Source organism: Struthio camelus, chromosome 1 (assembly GCF_040807025.1).
Source record: "Struthio camelus isolate bStrCam1 chromosome 1, bStrCam1.hap1, whole genome shotgun sequence".
Classification (NCBI taxonomy): domain Eukaryota; kingdom Metazoa; phylum Chordata; class Aves; order Struthioniformes; family Struthionidae; genus Struthio; species Struthio camelus.
In genome coordinates, this window is record NC_090942.1 from 223,030,156 (window position 1) to 223,049,984 (window position 19,829).

At 45.4% G+C, this 19,829-nt stretch overlaps 1 protein-coding gene across 2 annotated transcripts in view; it reads right to left on the minus strand.

The window, feature by feature from the left end:
• RAB6A (RAB6A, member RAS oncogene family) overlaps window positions 1-16,631 on the minus strand; it is a 66,291-nt gene extending 49,660 nt beyond the window's left edge. Inside the window, exon 1 of one of the 2 annotated variants that reach the window (XM_068930801.1) lies at window positions 16,274-16,631. In XM_068930801.1, coding sequence (XP_068786902.1) covers window positions 16,274-16,343 — 70 coding nt within the window. In that variant the 5' untranslated portion in view covers window positions 16,344-16,631. The remainder of the gene's footprint in view (window positions 1-16,273) is intronic. The other variant, XM_068930802.1, reaches the window with a different exon arrangement.
• Window positions 16,632-19,829: the final 3,198 nt, after the last annotated feature.

A 19,829-nucleotide genomic window follows, 5' to 3' on the forward strand; every position in this document is an offset into this window, starting at 1 on the left:
GAAGTGAATTTCAAACATGCATTCGTTTCCATTGAGAGATGGAGGGTTCCTGACCAGGGTTCCTTTCTCTTCTTCCAGGACCATCACTGAAAAGACGGATCAGTACCAGTGAGGGAGTTCAGAGTCCAAGCGAGATTCCAACACATGCTCAGTTTGAGTCAGAAATATGAACCAAATTAAGTAACCTTCCAATTAGGACAGATTTTGACTTTCAGCTGAACAAGAAACAGCAGGAACCTGCAGGAAAGGGGTCAAAAGGAAACTTGGAACTGTCCTATTTCATTGCATATGCACTGAAATGTTGCAGAAAAGTTGCATCTGAACCATGTTTCTAAAATATGTACAGTAGAAAAGTCTGAAGACTTGAGAATATTTTGAAAAAAAGCATTAACTGAACTTGTCACTACTTAAGTGACTTCACGTTTCACTTTTTACAGTTTTGACTGTATTAATATCACAGACAAGAAGCTATAGAAACTGATTTGCCCAAATTCACAGCAGTTCTGCAGTAAATCAGGGATTGAACCGAGGTCTTCCATATGGAAGATGAATAATTTGAGAAGCAGATTACTTTCTTCCTCCCCTGGAACTATTGGAAAACGTGGAGAAAACTAGCTTCCACTGGCTAATTCTCATACATACAGGTTATTTATAAATTATAGCAGGCAAGGTAAACTTGGTCTGTTGCCTTCCTTCCTCATACTTAGCCAAATCACCCACATGCTTCCAGGTAACGGTATGTACCTCCTTAAAAGCTTTGAACCTAGAAAACTGTGCCGCATTGAATGAGAAAGTAGACTGGGTAACTACAAGAATCAGATCAGCAAAAATGATCATCTTAAGGAAAGCTTCTAACCAGTCAAACTAAACTAAACCAAAATGCCTGTCAAGCTAAGAACAGATCAGTCAATAGATCATTCTCATTCACTTCACTTACGCTGAAGGACTCCATGGTTAGGCAGGGCCTCAACAGGTAACTTCACATTTTTTTTTTCCCCTGGAGTCTCTGTAGAGCAAGCACCTAAGTGCTAGCACAACCCATAATAATTAAGGTGCAAAATTCAAGCACTTACAAGACAACACATTTCCACTGAGGAAGGAGACTTCGGAAAGTTAATTGGAAGAATGACCATAGTTCAAGGAATCCTTGCTTTAAAATAATAAAGCAAACCTAGATTAGTGGGATACCGATACTCTCCACTCTACCATTTCAAAGTAATTAACGCTCATCCTCCTAGCAGCTACAAAAAGCACAGTAACGCTCTATCCCCATTACAGATGCAGATAAGTAAGGGTAAAATTCATCTGCTCCGATGTAAAAGCCTGAAGTTAGATTAAGTCCAAGCTAGTCACCCAAAATTCCCATTGTAACTGGTGGCATCCACTTTAATAAAAACAAATGTATGATTCTACAACAACTTCCCATGAAGACTATCTCAACCTTACGAACAGCTGTATCACAACAGTAGTCTTCAAAATTCTAACAAGGAAAAGAGTAAAGTTCGTCTATAAAATCTTAGGATCTTTACCATGCCCTAAAGCATGTAGCATAATTGGACTCTGATCTTCACAGCAAGACACCAGACACCATTGCTATAAATTTGAACTTCATCCTTTCTGCTTACTAGTTGCCAAAAGCACCTCTAAGAGTGTTAGTTCAGGAAAAAAAAATCTCTATATTGTTACAGGAACTCCTATTTACTTAAAATTATCATCCATCTGCCTTGCATGCTCAGCTCCAACCCTAATCAGTACAGCATCTGAGTAGATTTGTTATTCACAGTTGTTTTGTAACAGGGAACTACTTCTCTCCTCCACTTTAGAGGCCTATAGGGCATCCTCAGAGTTCCAGCTCCCTCCATGAAAAAGCCAGTATTTTCTTCATCTCTATTCAAAATATGTGCATTACAGAAATTTCAGATTCTAGACTCTGAAAGCAAATCGGAAAAGTATCTCAAAGTCAACAATGGAAAAGTACAATGCAGACTTGTAAAGTATCATCTTTACAGCTAAAGCTGTAAAGCTAAAATAAACTGGATTAATAATTTTTAGAAAGCGTTCCTGAAGAGGTTCTAACGTAATTTCTTTCTGAAGCTGGAGGAACTCACTGCATTACAGGTTCACTTTTTACTTTGCAATATCCCTTTACAATTTCACATTTTAAATATGGAAGGCCAACAAAAGTACTCCCTCCTAAACAATTAGCTTTTTGTTTCAGAATCCAGAAGCATCTTTGGGTTTTGCAGGTTTTCCTTCATAGAGCTCAACTATAAACTCTTTCCTGGTTATCTAATGCTGCCCTCTTCCCCATGCCTCAATACCAAATGGTCATGGTTGGTGTGAACGTGTCTCCATCTTCTCCCTCAGGAGAAGGTCCTCTAGAACATTAAGGCTCTTAACCTCTGATGAAAAACCTGTTCTGTCTCCACTCTCTTCTCTTTAAGAGAGCAGCCAGGTTCAGAGCTGTAACAGGAATAATCTGAGTTTTCCCCAAACCAGCTGTCAGTCCACCCCTCTCCTTATCATACCGTTTTTGGAAAAAGCAAAGGGAAGGAGTCAGATTTATGCAAACAAAAGCAGCTAAACGTCCACCTTTGACTTTTTGACTAAATCTCCTTTCCTACAATGTTTGATTATCTGAACTTTGGTTCATCTCCTTTTCCTTAGATGATCCCTTCGTAGTTAAACCCCACTTTCTGCAGCCATCAAGAAATACAGCATTAGGATGTCTTACACTGCCACATCTGTCATTGTGCTTGAACATTAATTGCTTCTTGTCTTTTCTTCCCAACCTGCAAGACCTCATTTATGTTTCTTTGAGCCACAGTTACCCGATACCTCATTTCCACAATGCCTAGGCACTACTGAATCAATCTCTTCTTAAACTACCACCACTGTAAATCAAAGGATTTATTAAGACAACAAAACTCCTTTGGCCCAATCACAAGCTAGGCAAATACAGAGGTTGTCATTCTTCCTGCAGAAGCTATTTTTGTAAACAGGAAGTTTGAGGTAAAAGCCTTGGTTCAAGAACGCTTGCTTTGTAACAGTGACCTAGTCCACTACAGGATTTCAAATACTCGTTTTATCTTTCACCTTTCCCTCTAAACGAGTATATAAATTACAACCTCCTCCTTTGTGCTCAATTTCCACATATTCCCCCCCCCCCATATCAAGCATTATTCACATAATTTAATAAGCTCAAACCCAGTAAGTATCAAAACCTGCACTATGACATACAAGCAACACTGGAGAATTAGAGAAAACAAAACTCCATGCAATAAGCTGCAATAGAGAGAGGTAAGGTACAGTACCTAAGTCCATCTCACAGGAGAAATCCCTCCTTCACGGTATGCTATGTGACATGCAATACTTTCTATAGTTACCAAAAGCAACGTTAAGGCAGCAAAATTCTCAAGCAGAAAACAGCTGTGTAAGTGAGGAGATAAAAACAGGTAACCACTTGAGTATACATTTCCGGAGTGAAACACCTATGGTCTCTGTTCTTCTCAACATTAAATATTATTCTGATGCAAACTAAAAAAGCATATCCTGTCGTATTGTTAAGCGTATTCAGGCATTGTTTCCTTGTTCCACACGCTGAACAGAGTCCTTAAAACAAGTTATCAATACCTTCCTAAATACATTTTGCCCTTAGACATTACTGCTTGTTGTGCTTTTAAGTCAGTCCTTCCAGTTTTTGGAGACATGAATCAGAAAAGGTTCAAGAGACCCATTAAAATGCTCGGCATAACTTCTGACTTTTCTGACCCTTCTTTACCTAACCTAAGCTTTTCTTAACGTTTCCCCAGCACCATTATCTACCTGGTAAAATAAGGGGAATGCTTTGTCTTGTTCCCTCCTCTCGCTGCTACCTATCCTAAGATTCTGCCTTCTCACACAGCAGAGGATTTTGACCTGGCTGGAGGAGAAAGACAGAGGTCCACATAGCTTCCTCCTCAGCGACTCCATTGTATTCACATAACCTACCACCTTCTGGGAAATTCTGCAAGGACTAGGATTTGACCTTAACTTTTCCACACGAGAGCAACAGGACAGCCTCCACAGAGGCTTTCTCGCAAACCCATTCTTCACATGACACTCTTCTGAATTTCTTCTGAAGGAAGCTTGAAGAAAATCTTAAAATAGTCCTATTTCAAGGTCCATGCATGCGCTCTGAGGAGGTGACCTGTAAGAACGCACAGAGTGCCTCCTGTGCACTTTTATTAAGCGCACCTCTGCACAAAGTACAGCACAAATCTGGTCAGCATTTGCTGATCCAAGTTAATAAGTGTATCTGTGGAGAACACCAAAGGACTGTTCCAAAAATAACCAAAGGTGCACACAATCCTCTACACAACAACACACAGAGCTTAACCTGCATAATGGAATTCCACAGCAACGCAGGGGAAAAATATCAGAAACTAAATTAGAACATATATACCAGAGCATGTTACAAAAGCAGAGGACCCTGCTTTTCAGTACCAAATTTTTTTTTTTTTTTTTTTGGAAACAAACCAAAAGATATCTAGAACTTGAATAACACAGTGCCGCTAAAAAGCTGCATGCCCCAGGTTCTTCAGACTCTTGCACAAGTTCAGGCAACACATGGCTACCAATACTTTATGTTAGGAATTCAAGAGCAGCGTAAGCTGACATCACATCCAGTTTTCTCTTTCACAACTCCTCTAAACTGTGATAGCTTTCCTCTTGGAGAGCGAGTGAGAATAGAGGCAATCAGCACGGACACTTCAGCACTTCTGCTGCCTGTTCCACCTGCCCTGCAAATGAAGAACTTCAAGCTAAGAGGATGTTAATCTGCCAAGCTAAGCGATGTTAATCTGGCAGAATAGTTTTTAGTCTTTCAACGTGCAGACTTCTAAAAATTTCCTGAGACGCAGACTTCTCTGCAGGGAGTTGAAGCCTGCTGACAATAAACTTGTTTTTTCCCAGCTGCATTTCACAAATGCCTTGGAAATAGGCCAGGGAGCCTGAGGGGTCTGCAGATCCAAGGTTTAAAATTAATCTAGCATAACTTAGAAAAATGCTAGCTTCTAAAATATAGGAATTTGGTTTCAAATAGTCAGTGGAATAAGGTTTTTTTTGGTTTGGTTTTAAATTCTCATTCTAGAAAGGCTATTCAAAAAATTTTAGGGCTCAATGGCAAACAGAAGAAAGAGGGCTCATATGACAAGTTGGGTTTGGAACAGGCAGTTCTTTAGAAAAGAATTATCTACGCTCCAACTGTGGTACGATATCTTGAAATAAGTATTCTCCTCAAGCAGTATTATTCAGAGGAGCAATAACAAGTCCCTTCATACAAAGGGCTATAAGGATGTACACTAGTTAAGTTTCTATTTAATTATAACATTTACTTTCAAAGTACTCCGAAAAAGGCTTGCTTCCAACTCCAGCAATTCCTTGCATAAACATGCACAGAAGATAATTTTGGGGTCTTCATACTGTCACACCAGCTTAGAAGTTCACCATGAGGTTCTCAGAGAACCCTGAAGAAATACTACCGAACAGAAGCTCACACTTCTTTTCCATTAAGATCCACAGAAGAGCTGCCAACACGTATAGTAAATACCAGAATCACAACCATTTGCCATCTTCCACTGTGCAGCCAATGGTAATGGGTGGGGGGAACCATCCACTGAAATCAAAGCAGATTAGAGATGCAAAGTAAAAGCAGACTGTTACCCAAATTAGGCATTTTAGGCAAGCACTTGAGAAACATCAATAAAAAAAAGCATCGAGCTCATTTGAAACTCCATAAGAAGGTAAACTCCTTAAGAAGCTGATGATACTAAACTGGGGGGAGAGGCTAACACACCAGAAGACTGTGCTGCCACTCAGAGGGACCTGGACAGGCTGGAGAGCTGGGCCGAGAGGAACCTCCTCAAGTTCAACAAAGGCAAGTGCAAGGTCCTGCACCTAGGCAGGAATAATCCCATGCACCAGTACAGGCTGGGGACTGACCTGCTGGAAAGTAGCTCTGCAGAGAAGGACCTGGGAGTGCTGGTGGACAACAAGTTAAACATGAGCCAGCAGTGTGCCCTTGTGGCCAAGAAGGCCAATGGTCTCCTGGGGTGCATTAGGCAGAGTGTTGCCAGCAGGTGGAGGGAGGTGATCCTGCCCCTCTCCTCAGCCCTGCGGAGGCCTCACCTGGACTGCTGGGTCCAGTTCTGGGCTCCCCAGGACAAGAGAGACATGGCGCTCCCGGAGAGAGTCCAGCGGAGGGCTACCAAGATGATGAAGGGCCTGGAGCACCTCTCCTCTGAAGAAAGGCTGAGGGAGCTGGGCCTGTTCAGCCTGGAGAAGAGAAGACTGAGGGGGGGACCTCATCAAGGTGTACAAGTATCTGAAGGGGGAGTGTCAAGAGGATGAGGCCAGCCTCTTCTCCGTGGTGCCCAGCAACAGGACAAGAGGCAATGGGCAGAAACTGAACCACAGGAAGTTCCATTTGAACCTGAGAAAAAACTTCTTCACTGTGAGGGTGACAGAGCACAGGAACAGGTTGCCCAGAGAGGTAGTGGAGTCTCCTTCGCTGGAGATATTCAAACCCCGGTCTGGATGTGATCCTGGGCAATATGCTCTAGAGGACCCTGCTTGAGCAGGGAGGTTGGACTAGATGATCTCCAGAGGTCCCATCCAACCTAAACGATTCTGTGATTCTGTATCACTCAGGACACTCCTTCCCCTGCTTTACCTTTTGTTCCTCCAGGGACGAAGCCTCCAGAAATACTAAGCAATGGCAGATGGGTCCCACACCTTTCAAGTGGAATGGTTCTAACTTGTAACAGACTACAGACAAGGTAGGATTTTAACATTTAACCTGAAATCAAGCAGATAAAGCTGGATCTCAAGTCTCTGATTCACTCCTAGCTGCGCAAGTCATACACTGACTACAACAACAGTTTAAAATATCATCCAGACAATTCTCTACAGAAACATTTCTCTAGAGTTAAGGACTTACTGTGGGGAACGTATGTAGTAATTAGCCTAAGGTTCCTCTTGAATGTACTATATATGCTGCAGTTTAATGATTTGGGGAAACCCTAACTGTACACTAGAGAAGAAAATCCCTCTTGTAATTTTAAGTAAAACTGTAGAATTCCTAAGACCAAGACTGTCTTCACTGTAAATTACCTGCTACAGAGCAAAGTCTGCAGATATAAATAAAAGCCAGACGCAACCTATCAGCCCTTTGTGTTCAGAGAGAAGAAAACATTTTAAGGAGCAAATCAGACAACAATTACAAGACTGTGAGGCTTTCACAGAGAGAAATCTTTTCAGGTCTGCTATTACACTATAACATCCAAAGAGGCAAATTTCACAGGACGTAAGCCTATGATCTGCATACTGCTCACACAGTTTCAGGGGGGGAAAAAAAATATCCCCTCCTCCAAATCATGCTGAGGTTTAACAGCAACCAAAAATAAAACAGTGGGAAAGAACTATGGTCAAAGTAAAACATATGATATTGGATAAAAGCTATTAGGATGACTGCCTAGCAAAAGAGTCAAAAAATGTAGCTGAACTAGAATAAAAATACCCTAGGAGAACTGGAAGAACTGAAAGAATGAAAACATAATTAACAAGCAAATACAAAAAGGACTGATATCAAGACACAGCTTGGAAAACTGAGGAGGCATTAAAAGACCCTGAACCAATGGGCGTGCCTGGAAATGAAGGGCCGGAAGAGACCTGCCCTATGAAACACTCTTTGTAGGGCATTTCACAAGTCCAGAAGAAAGGCAAAAGGAAAGCTTAGAATTTGCTTGAGATCTTACACGCCAAACTCGAGCTTTCTTCAGCCATCTTAATGAGCCCCTCCCACTGCATTCAGCTGCTACGCTGAAAGGTTCTCCTACAACTGCCCAAGTAAGCAGCAAAAGCTCAGCTTTAGTAAAGCCATCCTAGAGGCTCTCAAGAGCATTCATGTAGGCCTGAGTGATTTTCAGCCATTTTGAGGAAGTCAAGGACACAACATTTTGCTTTAGCAGCAAATGCATCAACATGAAACCAGAAAGAAACAAAACAGGTAATATAGAAAAGACAAATAAGGCAACAAACAAGGACTACCGTCTACTGCTCTCTAGTAGAGTCAGGAAAGGGTCAGAATTTCCTCTGAAAGAGATGATACTGCAGCACAGTATTTCACCACCAATTCATTCTGCTACACGTGAAAGTTAAACCCTGTTCATCTACTCAATACTGACTGCACCCATCAGGCAACATTACCTGCAGGTTCAGTTGCTTTTTTCAGAGAAAGCGTTCTCCACTTACCTGCATTTCTAATAGAATGCCCTCTACCCTGGTTCTGAGCTCATGCCGCTCGCACCAAGATTTATTGATCTCTGTGTGCATGCTATGCATTTGCTCTCAGCACTTACAATAAATTTTGTTCTCTCCCTTTCCTTTACCACCTCAGACATCCCCTGGATGATTCAATCACCCATCTAGTTCAGATTCCTCTGTTAAATGTTCCTTCTGTCAGGTCATTAAAAAAATGCTCCCATCACTGACAAGCAGGGTTTCTCATGGCCATTTCTGTGCTGGCAGAAGAGGACAGAGTCAGTAACGAGTGAATATTTTCTACTTCTAGAGAATGCAATAGCTTCATTAAAACAAGTGAAATGTCTAGCCCTACAAGCTGCAGAGAAACACCTCTGCACTCAGATTAATACAATGTTGCCTGTCCACTCCTATACAGACAGCTTGAGAGCCTCCACAGGTCAAAGCTCTGGGGACCCCTTAACAGGATTTCACTCTCCTCAACCTCAGCAGCAGCTACATAGACCCCCTCCCTTCCCCCCGCAGCGTGAAACTGACAGGAACCGTGTCAATTTCACTCTGCTCCTCACCCCCATCCCTCCCTGCTTGCGGCTGCTTCACCCTCCCAGGGCCCTGCTCCTCGCAGCTACTCATCTGTTCTGGATTCAATTTCCCTTCCCTTTGTGTTTCCCATATCAAGAACATTAGGAAAATGAATTAGCTCTAACTCAAACCTAGACAGAGGCAAGTACAGGAAGCATTTAGAGGAACGGAATGAACTGGCCTCCATATTAATTACAGGAGTGTTGGAGTGGGTTTTCTTGCTTGTAGCAATTGCTGATTGCACTCCTGGAAGCAAATCATTAAATAATGTCACTTAGCAGGATTAAAAAAAAAAAAGAAAACCGTTTATATGATTACAAACATTAACAAAGCAAACACTGAAGTGGTCAGAATAAGCTTCAAGACATAAGGTAGACTAAGTGAAACTTGAGAACGTTTTCTCACTAGCAGGTTTGTTACACCTTCCACTGATACAGCTGGTTTGGCCATGCCCGAAGACAAAATGTCTAGCTGTTCATCAGTATGCTGCAATGTTTCCTCCAGACTCTTCCAGTTCTGGGGAAATGAAGATTTAGATTTAAACCAAAGACTTAATTCTGTGTGTTGATGACTCCTACACGTCTGGATCAGAGAACACTACGAGCTCACGAATCTCAGAATAGCTATGTGGCATCTCCAGGGGATACTGGCATGTAGTCAAGCAATGGAAACCCTTAGAAGTATGCCCCAACTTTGTGCATTAAAATGGAAGCAACTACCATAAGCATAAAGTAACAGGGTGAATCCACATACAGCTGAACCTCACCGAGTATCTGAAGTCTAAAAGGCACCAAGGTCAACGGGGATGAGCAAACACTTGCAGAGTTTTACACTTGCAGAGCAAACACTAAATTTTAGAGTCCAGTGCAGCACAGCAATTGGTATTTCCAGCTCTGGCATTTGTGACGGGATTAAAGGAACGGACAGTGTAGACAAAAACATCCTAACAGAAGGGACGGGACTTTGGAGCACATACTCTTTTTAAGCAGCTCTCACCACAGTCGAGCGTCTCAAGGATTGTGCGTTTGGCTTTGCAGAAATACTTTAAAGCTCAAACTTCAGAATATAAATAGTGTATTCCTCAGCTTCCCTCGTGCACACTGTAGCTAAACCAGTTACCATGACACTGGGTATTGCAGAGATTGAAGAAGTCTTTTCAAAGCATACAGCTGACTGGGAAATCGTGCACTGGTGTTCTGGCAACACTGCCTCAGTTTACAGCAGTCCAGCAGAATGAGCGTGCTAACCAAGAACAAAAAAGGGAAAGTTACATCTTTGTTCTAGAAAGACAAATTAAACAGATGCCATGGCTGCGCTGTAGAGCTGAATAGAGCTTCCTTCCTAATTTGAAAATTAAACTGTGTGACAGTGGCAGCTTGAGGAAACTCAAAGTCAGCACAGTAGCCAGAAGTAACCAAGGGGCTGAAGATCTTGGGGGCACACAAAGAGCAGGAGCACATATCCAACAAAGGCAAGTGTTAGCAGCATGCTTTCCAATCACATCACATTGTATGTGATGTCAGAAGTAGGCAGGAGGAAGAAGTAGGATTTCTACTTAAATCATCAACTTTGATACTGCTCTGTGTTTGGAGCTGGTTATTTTCTTCAGTCGGTATTTTTACTGGATGACAAGTGATTTTCAGCTCAAAAGGATCTCTGTCATTCAGTATTGTCTTTGCACTAAGTTTTTTTTCTACATATGATATATATACACTTATACACACAAATTTCCCGAATCATTACTAAGTTCACACAGGTGACAAGCATTCATTGTTTCATAAGGTATTTACTTCCCAGATTAATTTTATTTTGGTAATGCACAAAGCTGCAATCAGCAAGAGCGGAATTCAACTGAAACACACAAAATAATTATTTCAGTTAACATTACTTGAATATTCTAAAACATACTTAGTCTGTCAAGTTTTAAATGTAAAATATCTGATATCAAGTATTTGATTTGATTGTTTGCTGTCACTGGGCCCTTCCACATCTCAGAGCTAGAAGAGCTTGCTTTATGCGGAGGGGAAAAGAAATAATCCATTGAGCATCTCGCCCCTGTGTAAGCTCAGTAAATAAATGAACAAGAGACCTGAAATTTTCTAGTTGCTCTGCTGGTCCATATTTTGATTGCTGCTCATTTGCCAAAACACGCACTATTCTTTGTTTAGACTACTTCCATAAATAATTTATACTAATGTGTCCAACTTGTAATCATTCTGATTACATCAATTCACTTTCAAAATAGTTTTTAATTTATATGTGTTTATATTTTTATATCCTGTTTCATACCAGAACTCTCTCAGAAGCGTTAATCTGTCACAAGTCAACTTTTCTTGCAGGGTACAGAACTCACAGGTCAGTTTGAGGTTGACTCAAAAAATATTCTGGTGTTCAGGTCAAGACAGGGAATCTTTGATTTCTTCCGAGCTGTATTTCAAACCATTGAGAGTTCCTGGCCGCTTTCTTGTTTCGGTTGTGGTTTGTTGTTTTTGTTTTAGTTAATTTTATTTTAATCAGTAGCATATTCCTCACAGAATTTGGCTGAGGTCTTTAAAGTCAAGCAGGAAGGTAGCTACTTGCCTTCATTACAAAATGCTTACAGAAGATAGACTTTTCATGCTCAGGGGTCTAGAAGAATGGCTAACAACTATAAGCTCTGACAATTTCCAAATACTGGATCTTCTGCTAAGGCCGACATCAGATGAGGTTCTTCACCTTTGTTTCTCTAGTAGCCCCATTTACAGCTTCACTAAGAGCGTTAGAGAGCAGCTCCACAGAGCCTGCATCACGGGCTAAGAAAGTGCCAAGTATCACCAAACGCTCCAATAGCTACAGATATAAAATCCATTATTATATCAAAGGGTAGGAAGATCCTTCCCCTCCTTTTAAGTTCACAAATTACTTCTCATAGAGGCAGACCGAAAAACCCAAAGAAGTGCAGACAGGTGCAGCTATTTTTCCTCTATAGAAGAGATCTAGCTCCTTCAGAAGCTTCCAAAGAGATGCATATCAAAAGGCACCATGAAAGCAGGCCTCACAAAGTATTTAAGTCCTTTTCTCCAAGTCTGACTCTTCTTCCAGACATTGTTGGAAGGACTATTTCAGAGATGGGGAAGAGAAAGAACGGGGACAATATTCAGCCTCCAGAGGTACCCAAGCAAATGAGGCTAGTGACTCATGTAGAGAATACTGGAGTCCCAACCACTCAGTCAATATATTCCTGTTAGCGATCCTTCCGTGAACAGGAGGAGGGGAGGAACACCCACACCACACACTCAGAGGAAAACCAAGGCACTAAGAAATTAACAGGAGGGAAGAGGGCAAGATTTTACTCAGTGGTGGGACAAGTTCATACCTCTGCAGCTCGTAAACCAGATGGAACTCTTCTTTTAAAGACTCAAGTTACATGGGGATGCCAGTCTCCACAGATAGCGGCTGAACTGAGACGAGTGTTATGCCAGCTTCTCACATACAAACCACCTGCAGGTCTCCAGTTATCTAATAAGCCACATCATACTATTCAGCAGTGCCTGTACCAACCCTGTTATGTAACAACACAGTTCGTTAGCAGTTTCTAAACAGTTATATGATACAAGCTATTATATTGTACTTAGTACAACATTTTCAATATTAAAATATCAATTCTTGATGAAAAGCTCTAATTGGTTATCATTTTCAGATCTTGCAGAACGCAGAAATGACTGTAGTAAGATACAACAGCAACTTATTTTGCTTTCTGTATACATTAATGCCCTTCAGACTTCCGCTCCAATAAAAGCTGCAGCATGAACCCACATGATGAAAGAATATTTCTATTACTGCGCCCCAGCAGTCAGGTCGGCCCAGCCAAACACAATTTGGCAAATAAAGAACAAGAGATGTTCATACACAAGACAAAACTAAAGATGTTACTAAATATTTTGAGGGTATACAGCATATTTACTGCAAGCTACCCTAATAGAGGTGATGCATACACTAACCGATGTGACCCAGAAACCAGAATTTATTACTTAAGGCATTAGGACTCATGAAAGTCACCTGACAAAACAAGATCAAAGGCAGTAAGAAGCATATATTTTTTTTAATAGTAGTTTTCTCTAATCCCTCAGCACAGAGCTCTGTCTTTTCAGTCAAGATTAACATACTAAAAACTATTAAACTCTGCATAATCTCTAGTCATTGAGAAAAGTAATTCAATTAAGACAAGCACTGGCTAAGTTTCCTTCTTGCTAGTCACCCAATGCTATATCCTTGTGCTGCAAGTAAGGAAAAAAAGAGCTAGAAAGAGAAGCTTCTTTTCAGCTGGACACGGCTTACATTGCAGGCTGGTGATGAAACCACAGTACATGCGGCAGGTATCCAAGGCTCTGCTGATCCAGTTTGGGTGGGGAAGGCCATGGGGGACAAAAACCGTATTGCTATTGAGAAGCAATGACTTGCAGTAAATCCTGAAAGAAGCTGCAAGGGACCTTATGTCATTTAGCCAACACACACCACTGACTGATTAGCACTGGCAGGACTCTGCTGAACAGAACTGCAGCAGTGTGTCAGCTTTCTTTCCATGGCACTGACTGCCCGAGGAGCTGGTGCAATAAAAGCATAAAAGACAGACAATGCAAGTAACAGACACTGGAGGCAGGAAGATTCTGGAGGTCAGGGAGCAAGGGAAGAGAAGGGCTTTCCCCCCCACCCCTTCTCTCCCTTTAAAGAGAGATCAGTAGCTTATCACATAGGAGAATCAGCAGCTAAAGACAAACAGCATAACTAGGAAGAATCACCGCAGTCCAGACAAACATGTCTGGGTATACAGCACCGAACTGCCACAACATGGCTGAGGATACCAGCAAAAACTACAGGCTGCATCCACTGCACAATTTCAATTTCAAGTACGGTTACAAGAATGAGATGTCTAGAAACGTTTCCAGATCTTTCACAGCAGGATATCACCTCTGATCACACAATTGCATCTAAAAGCGCTAAAGCCTGCGCAGTAAATGAACTCCAGGTAAGAATCTCTTAACCGTAACACGCACATTTAGCAAAGACACTGTATACAATCAACACAAGTGGTCTGATCCTAGCTGGCTTTGGTTGCTGATCCACCTAATCAGCGTTGTAGCCCTTTATAACATTTCATTTGCCATTATGAAGTGCCTCAAGCAAGTGAAACAGAAGCATCCTATAACCCTACAAGCAGTAGTAGGATATCTTTAATTATGGCCTTCCAGCAGGGCAGACAACCTTTCAGCTCAACAGGAAGTAAAGGCAGTAATCCAATGCAACAGTTGTACAAAGAGATCTTTGATTTACAAAAGCTATAAGAACTATTTTTATTTCTACATTTCCCTTAATCTTCAAAAACAAGAATGACAAAGGGAGCTACGTGTAAGCAAACCCCCCCAGACCTCCTCTGCAGGATGCGAGATGCTTCCATATTATCTCCATTATATGGAGGAACGTTATTAGAACATTTATTCTTTCAGGGGCCATACGTAACGTAACTATTCGCACAGTAATAACAAAAAAAAAACCCACAAAAACACACCCCCAAAGAATTACATCAAGACAGCAATATTTGAGGAGATCCCATGCGAATTCAGAGAAAGCTGTTTCTCCAGCACATACGAGAATCATCTGGGAGCTGTGCTGGAGCATGCCTACGCTGCAGCACCTGTAGGCTGCGCGGACACACCGAGCTCTCCGTTGCTATCGGCATAGCCATGTTAGCACAGAGTTCGGTGCGGACCAGCCACTGAGCGATCGCCCCGATCTAGACAAAGGCAGGTCTGAAACCCACCGCACAGCTGCTAGCACTACCTAGTTCACCACCAGCCTGAACACATCAGTAAGGCACAGTCACAACAGCTGCACTGTTATGTACGTTTAGTTAGGAGTATTTTGCCAAGCTATACCCCCAAAAAATCCACCCTTCTCTCCTCCCCAGATTTGAAGCTCTCGATGGGAATCATTTACGACCTTCCAGTATAGCCATAGATAATTAGTTGGGGGCAGGCTGTCAAGATTAGAGGAAGCAGGTATCAGATGATATGTCTGCCACAATAGATAGACAAGAAATTCACACGTAAACTAAGAGCTGCTGAGATTTAAGATCTGCACTAGATGCCTCCCATGGAGGCATCCTAAAAGGTTCGGAAAATTAAAGCTCAAAAATGCAGGAAAGCAAGCAAAGCATTTTGCAAATGCACACGTGACACTCTAGATTCATGTTACCAAATAATAACTTGGGAAAAAAGAAAGAAAAAAGCATCTTTAACACCTGACCCTTTTCCAAAAATCCTCATAAAATGGCTGGCCAAACAGCACCTCACCAAATAGATCAGGTGACTTAGCCAAGAAGAAATACCCAAGTTGAACTTGCACTCCCTGCATCCCTAACATTGTGTTGGAGCGGCTCCAACACAAAAAAGGGGGCAAAAGGGACAGACTAACGGAAACTACCAACATACAGGTAATCACATATTAATAGCAGTCTTGCCACCAAGCTCATCTACATTTAAGTGAAGAAATATCACTATATAAATCATCGGGGGTGGGGGGGAGGAGGAGGAGACGACACGTAGTATTTCATCAGCTCCTACCATACAGGGAGCAAAGGTGGCTGAGGGAGCAAATACCCCACCCTGAGACAGGGAATATTTTGCTCCTTTTCGTAATATCAAAGATTCCTCAATATTTGACCAGGATCACAACGTATCCTACAAATTAATGTTTCTCAGGGTGGAGGAAAAAAAAAAAAGACACTCCCCAAAAAAGTAAGATTTGAATTCAACACTGCAGACAGTGGCCTTCTATTTAGAAAGAAGGTGACATCCAGATTTCTTGGGTTTTTTGTTGGGCGTTTTTTTCCCCCCTCCTGCCAGCAAAGACAGCAGGGAGGGTGGGAAAGGGAAATATTTCGTTTGTTACATTAAAAAAATTTAGAGCGTTTGATCCGCCGCACCCAGATGTAACCCCATTTTTCCAAAAACGGAACAAACAAACAAACAAAAAAGAAAAACCGGTATATCGAAGCGGGAGACACCAGGGATCGATCTTCCCTTTTCCCAGCAAAAAGGGGATGAACCCGGGCTAAATGAATCAGCAAGCGCCGCAAAGAGATGGGGCTGGCCGGGGTGTAAAAACAAACGGACAAATGAAAAGCGTGAGAAACGACTAAATAAAACACACAGGCAGCTGAACGGGGCTCAATGCCTCCCCAAGGGGCGGCAACGGCAAGACGGGGCCGCCCGCAAGGAGGAGGCGAGGGAGCCGGCGGCAGGCGGCCTCGCCTCAGGCCCGGCCCGGTGGGGTCGGGGGAGGTCCCGCCGCCGCCGGCTGTGTGAGGTGAGGGGGGGGGGGGGGGGCGAACCGGACCGGACCGGTGACTCACCGCTTTGCTCGCCCAGGAAAACCAGCTTGAATTTCCGCAGCGGGTTGCCGAAGTCCCCGCCCGCCGACATGATGGAGGAGCCGCCGCCGCCCCGCGCTCCGCTCCGCTCCCCGCGGCGGCACCCGCGCCCGCTCTCTGGCCCTTTCCTCCTCTCCTTCCTCCCGCGTCGGTGAAGGAAGAGGAGGAGGCGGCGGCGGACAGAGCAGGGCGGAGCGGGCCGGGCGCGGAGCCGCGGCGAGGCGCAGGGCGGCGGAGCCGGTTCGGTTCGGTCGCGTCGCGTCGCTCCGCTCGCCTCAGGGCCGTCCCTGCCCCCCGCCGCCTCACGCAACCGGCCGCCCCGTCCCGCGCACGCGCGCGCGCGGCCCCCCCCCTCCCTTCACCGCACGCCCCGCCCTCCCTCCCTGCGGCCGCCCAATCGCAGCGCGCCGCGGCGGCGAGGGAGGGGGCGGGGCTTGTCCCCTCCCTCCCTCTCTCTCTCTCTTCCCCCCCCTCCACCGCTTCGGCTGGGGGAGGGTGTTCACGCTGGAGCCTAATGGTGGCTGCGTGGGTGGGCGGTTTGGTAAGGGGAGGTGGGCAGCTTGCTGAAATGCCCGAGCTCTTGGGCACCTGTAGGGGGGAAGGTGAGGCAGGGGGGACCCCTAAAAGCGCTCTCCCTCAGGGAAGGCTATAGCGTGGGCAAAGTGAAGGCGCGTGCACGCTGTCCGTAGCATGTCCGGCGCCGAAGACCGTCTGCGTTCCCTGCGTGCATCCTCCTATTGCGCCCGTCCTCTTCTCGCACCCGCCCTTCACCCGGACAGCGGCGCTCAGCTCAGCCTCCGCTCACCGCAGACGGCGACAGCGCTGTGTGCCCTGCTGCTGCGTCGGTCGTTCCCCGCGCGGGGCCGTGGACCAGCCGCACGTGAAAACGAAGGAAAACTCTCCGCGACGTTTGCCGTTTCTGGATCCTGGGAGACAAACCCAGCTGAAAGGAGAGCAGCCTCCGGGAAAGGGGCCCGGATTCGGGCACGTTTGGCGGCTACGGGAGCTCACGCCTGTTGCCCTCTTCACCCCCTTCCCAAACTGGTGCCCGCGTGCTTGGCCGCAAGGGCAGCGCGAATGGCCGGAGCGATGCTCCTCGCTCAGGTTGCTTGGATATGGATGCCAAAATGTGATTTTTCACAAGCGTTCGCTCCCCGAGCTTCCCAAGGCTTCAGCTGGCGTTGTCGGCACCTGCTGTTCCCACAAATATCTCAGCTTGGCTGCCTGAAACGAGGACACGCTTAATCACGCGGCCTTTTTGGGGTCTGCAGCTTGCGCCTGTTAGTTTTCTTCGCGTCGGTGTTGACGCAAATCTAGTCAACGAGGTTCAACTAACTCAACGAGGTGGGGGAGCCCGGAGCAAGCCTGGTGGGACGCGCTGCACCTTGTCCTCCAGTCCCGGCACGGCGAGAGCGCGTCACAGCTCCCTCGCAGGTTCCCCTCGGCCAGGTTTTCCTCCACTTCTCCATGCGGGCGGTTGCTCCAGGACCTCTCTGCTGGGATGGTCAGGGAACCATCTCCACCTTCCTCTCCGAGGCCCGCGAGCTGCGTCTCAGCGCCGCGTTTCTTCTGCCAAGGGGACACCACGCGCCAACTCTTTGCCTCCTCTTTGGAAAACGTCGCGGAGCAGAACTTAACGTTATTCCATCTCCACGTGACCTGCTGCCCTGGGTTTGTATATGGTCCAGGGAGCTATGGGGAGGGGGGGGCACAGACTCTCAGTAAGGATTTGTTTGCAGGGAGGTCACCCTCAAACCTTCGTTCAGCGTCTCCGTCTGCGCCCGACTCATGGAAACGCTCATTGAACTTCTCTGCTGCGGGGATTTCTTCTCGGACATGAACCTCGCCCAGAGCCCACGATTCAGGAGCAGAACTGGAAGGTATTTGGAAGACCAAACGGTCTCTCCTTTCTATTTTTGATCATTTCATTCATATTGCCTCAACGTGACTAACTGCTTCTCCAAGGGTTTTTTTTTTTTGTTCCCCAGGCCTTGAACTGCCAGTGAACTGAAAGAGAAAACGTGCCTTTAATAAGGTGATTAAATTCAAGGAAGTTTGAATAAGGACACGAGCAAGACATCTCCTTTTGCTTTGCACCCGGCTGCGCAGCGCTGTGACGCTGCTCTCCTGCTAACCCGGGGCAGAGGGGACCCAGACTGGCACAGAGCTGGTTTGAACAGTTTCAGCATCGTTTTAAATACGTAAACTGTCCTTGTTTGTTTGTCAGTAGGGATGCCAGGGATCTTACTCGCTGATCCCAGGGAAAAGGATGGCTCTCCACCGGGGAGGAGGCTTCGCTGCTAGTGACGATTATTTTTGTCGCTGATCTGTCCAAGGGCTCTGCTCAGGCTCAGCGTCTCTTTGCACTGGGCAAAGGACAACCCTTTGCCTTGCCTCCCGAAGAGGGTTCAGCCCGAGGGGCTGGCAGGAGACCTGGATGAGGATTTCGAGATAAAAGCAATTGAGGGACCTTGCTCAATTCGTGAAGCCAAGGCAGATGGTCTTGCTGACTCCTGCAGGCCTTACCCACGGTCCTAAGAAACCGCAGAAGGCAGAAAAGGAGGAGGCAGGTACATCAGAGGAGGTTTTATTCCAAGTTGTGCTCAAAAGCTTGTTGTTTGCCTTTGCAACCCGACAAGTCCCCTAGGACAGCTTTATTCTGGGCAGCGCGGCGGAGACTGAGAGAGAAGGGGTTCGTTAGCCAAGCAGAGGAAGGCACGACGAGAACCGCTGGCTGGCGGCTGAGGCTGGGGCACGTTCAACTTCGAAGTAAGGCCCACGTCTTTAACAGCGAGGGTGATCGGTTGCCAGAACGAGCTGCCAGGAGCAGCGCGCTCTTTGCATCAGAGGGAAGCCGAGAGCTGGAGCCTTTGTGAGAGGAACGCTTTCGTCGAAGCACGGGCGATCTGTTTGCACGCAGCTGCAGCTCGGAGGAAACGTATAGCGTGCAACGTGCAGGAGGCCAAATTATACGCCAGAACGGTCCCTTTTGGCCTTAAAATTTATGAATCTATGATAGATGTCAGGGAGATCTCTGCCATATAGAGATGGACTGTTCTTTCACTGAGACATCTAAGAGGACAATGATGGTCACTGAAGGAGGAGGGGGAAGGGAGAATTCTTGTAATATTTTTAGCAATGTTTGCAGTACTCCAAACTCAGTCCGGGGCCGTGCTCTGTCCTCAGCCACGTTTTATACGCGGCCAAAAGATTAGCCCCCCGAGAGGGACGAAGGTACTAAGGAGAACTAGGGGGCTGCAGACCCGCTCCCTGAGACCCGATAGCACGTGAGGTCGTGAAACGGGGAGTCCTCACGGGCATAACCCAAATACCCGTTGCTGCCTCACCCTACAAACGCAGGGGCAGTTAATCCCTCTCCGGTTACAGCAGTCCTTCCTCAAGCACGCCATTTCCTCCAGGGCTTCAATGTTCACTGGAGGAGACGTCCAGCTTTGCTGGAACGGGAGGGTTGGCCCTGACCCGGCTCAAACTCCACTCGTGCGCCCTGCTCGAAGGAGGAAGGAGGAGGAAGAGTGAG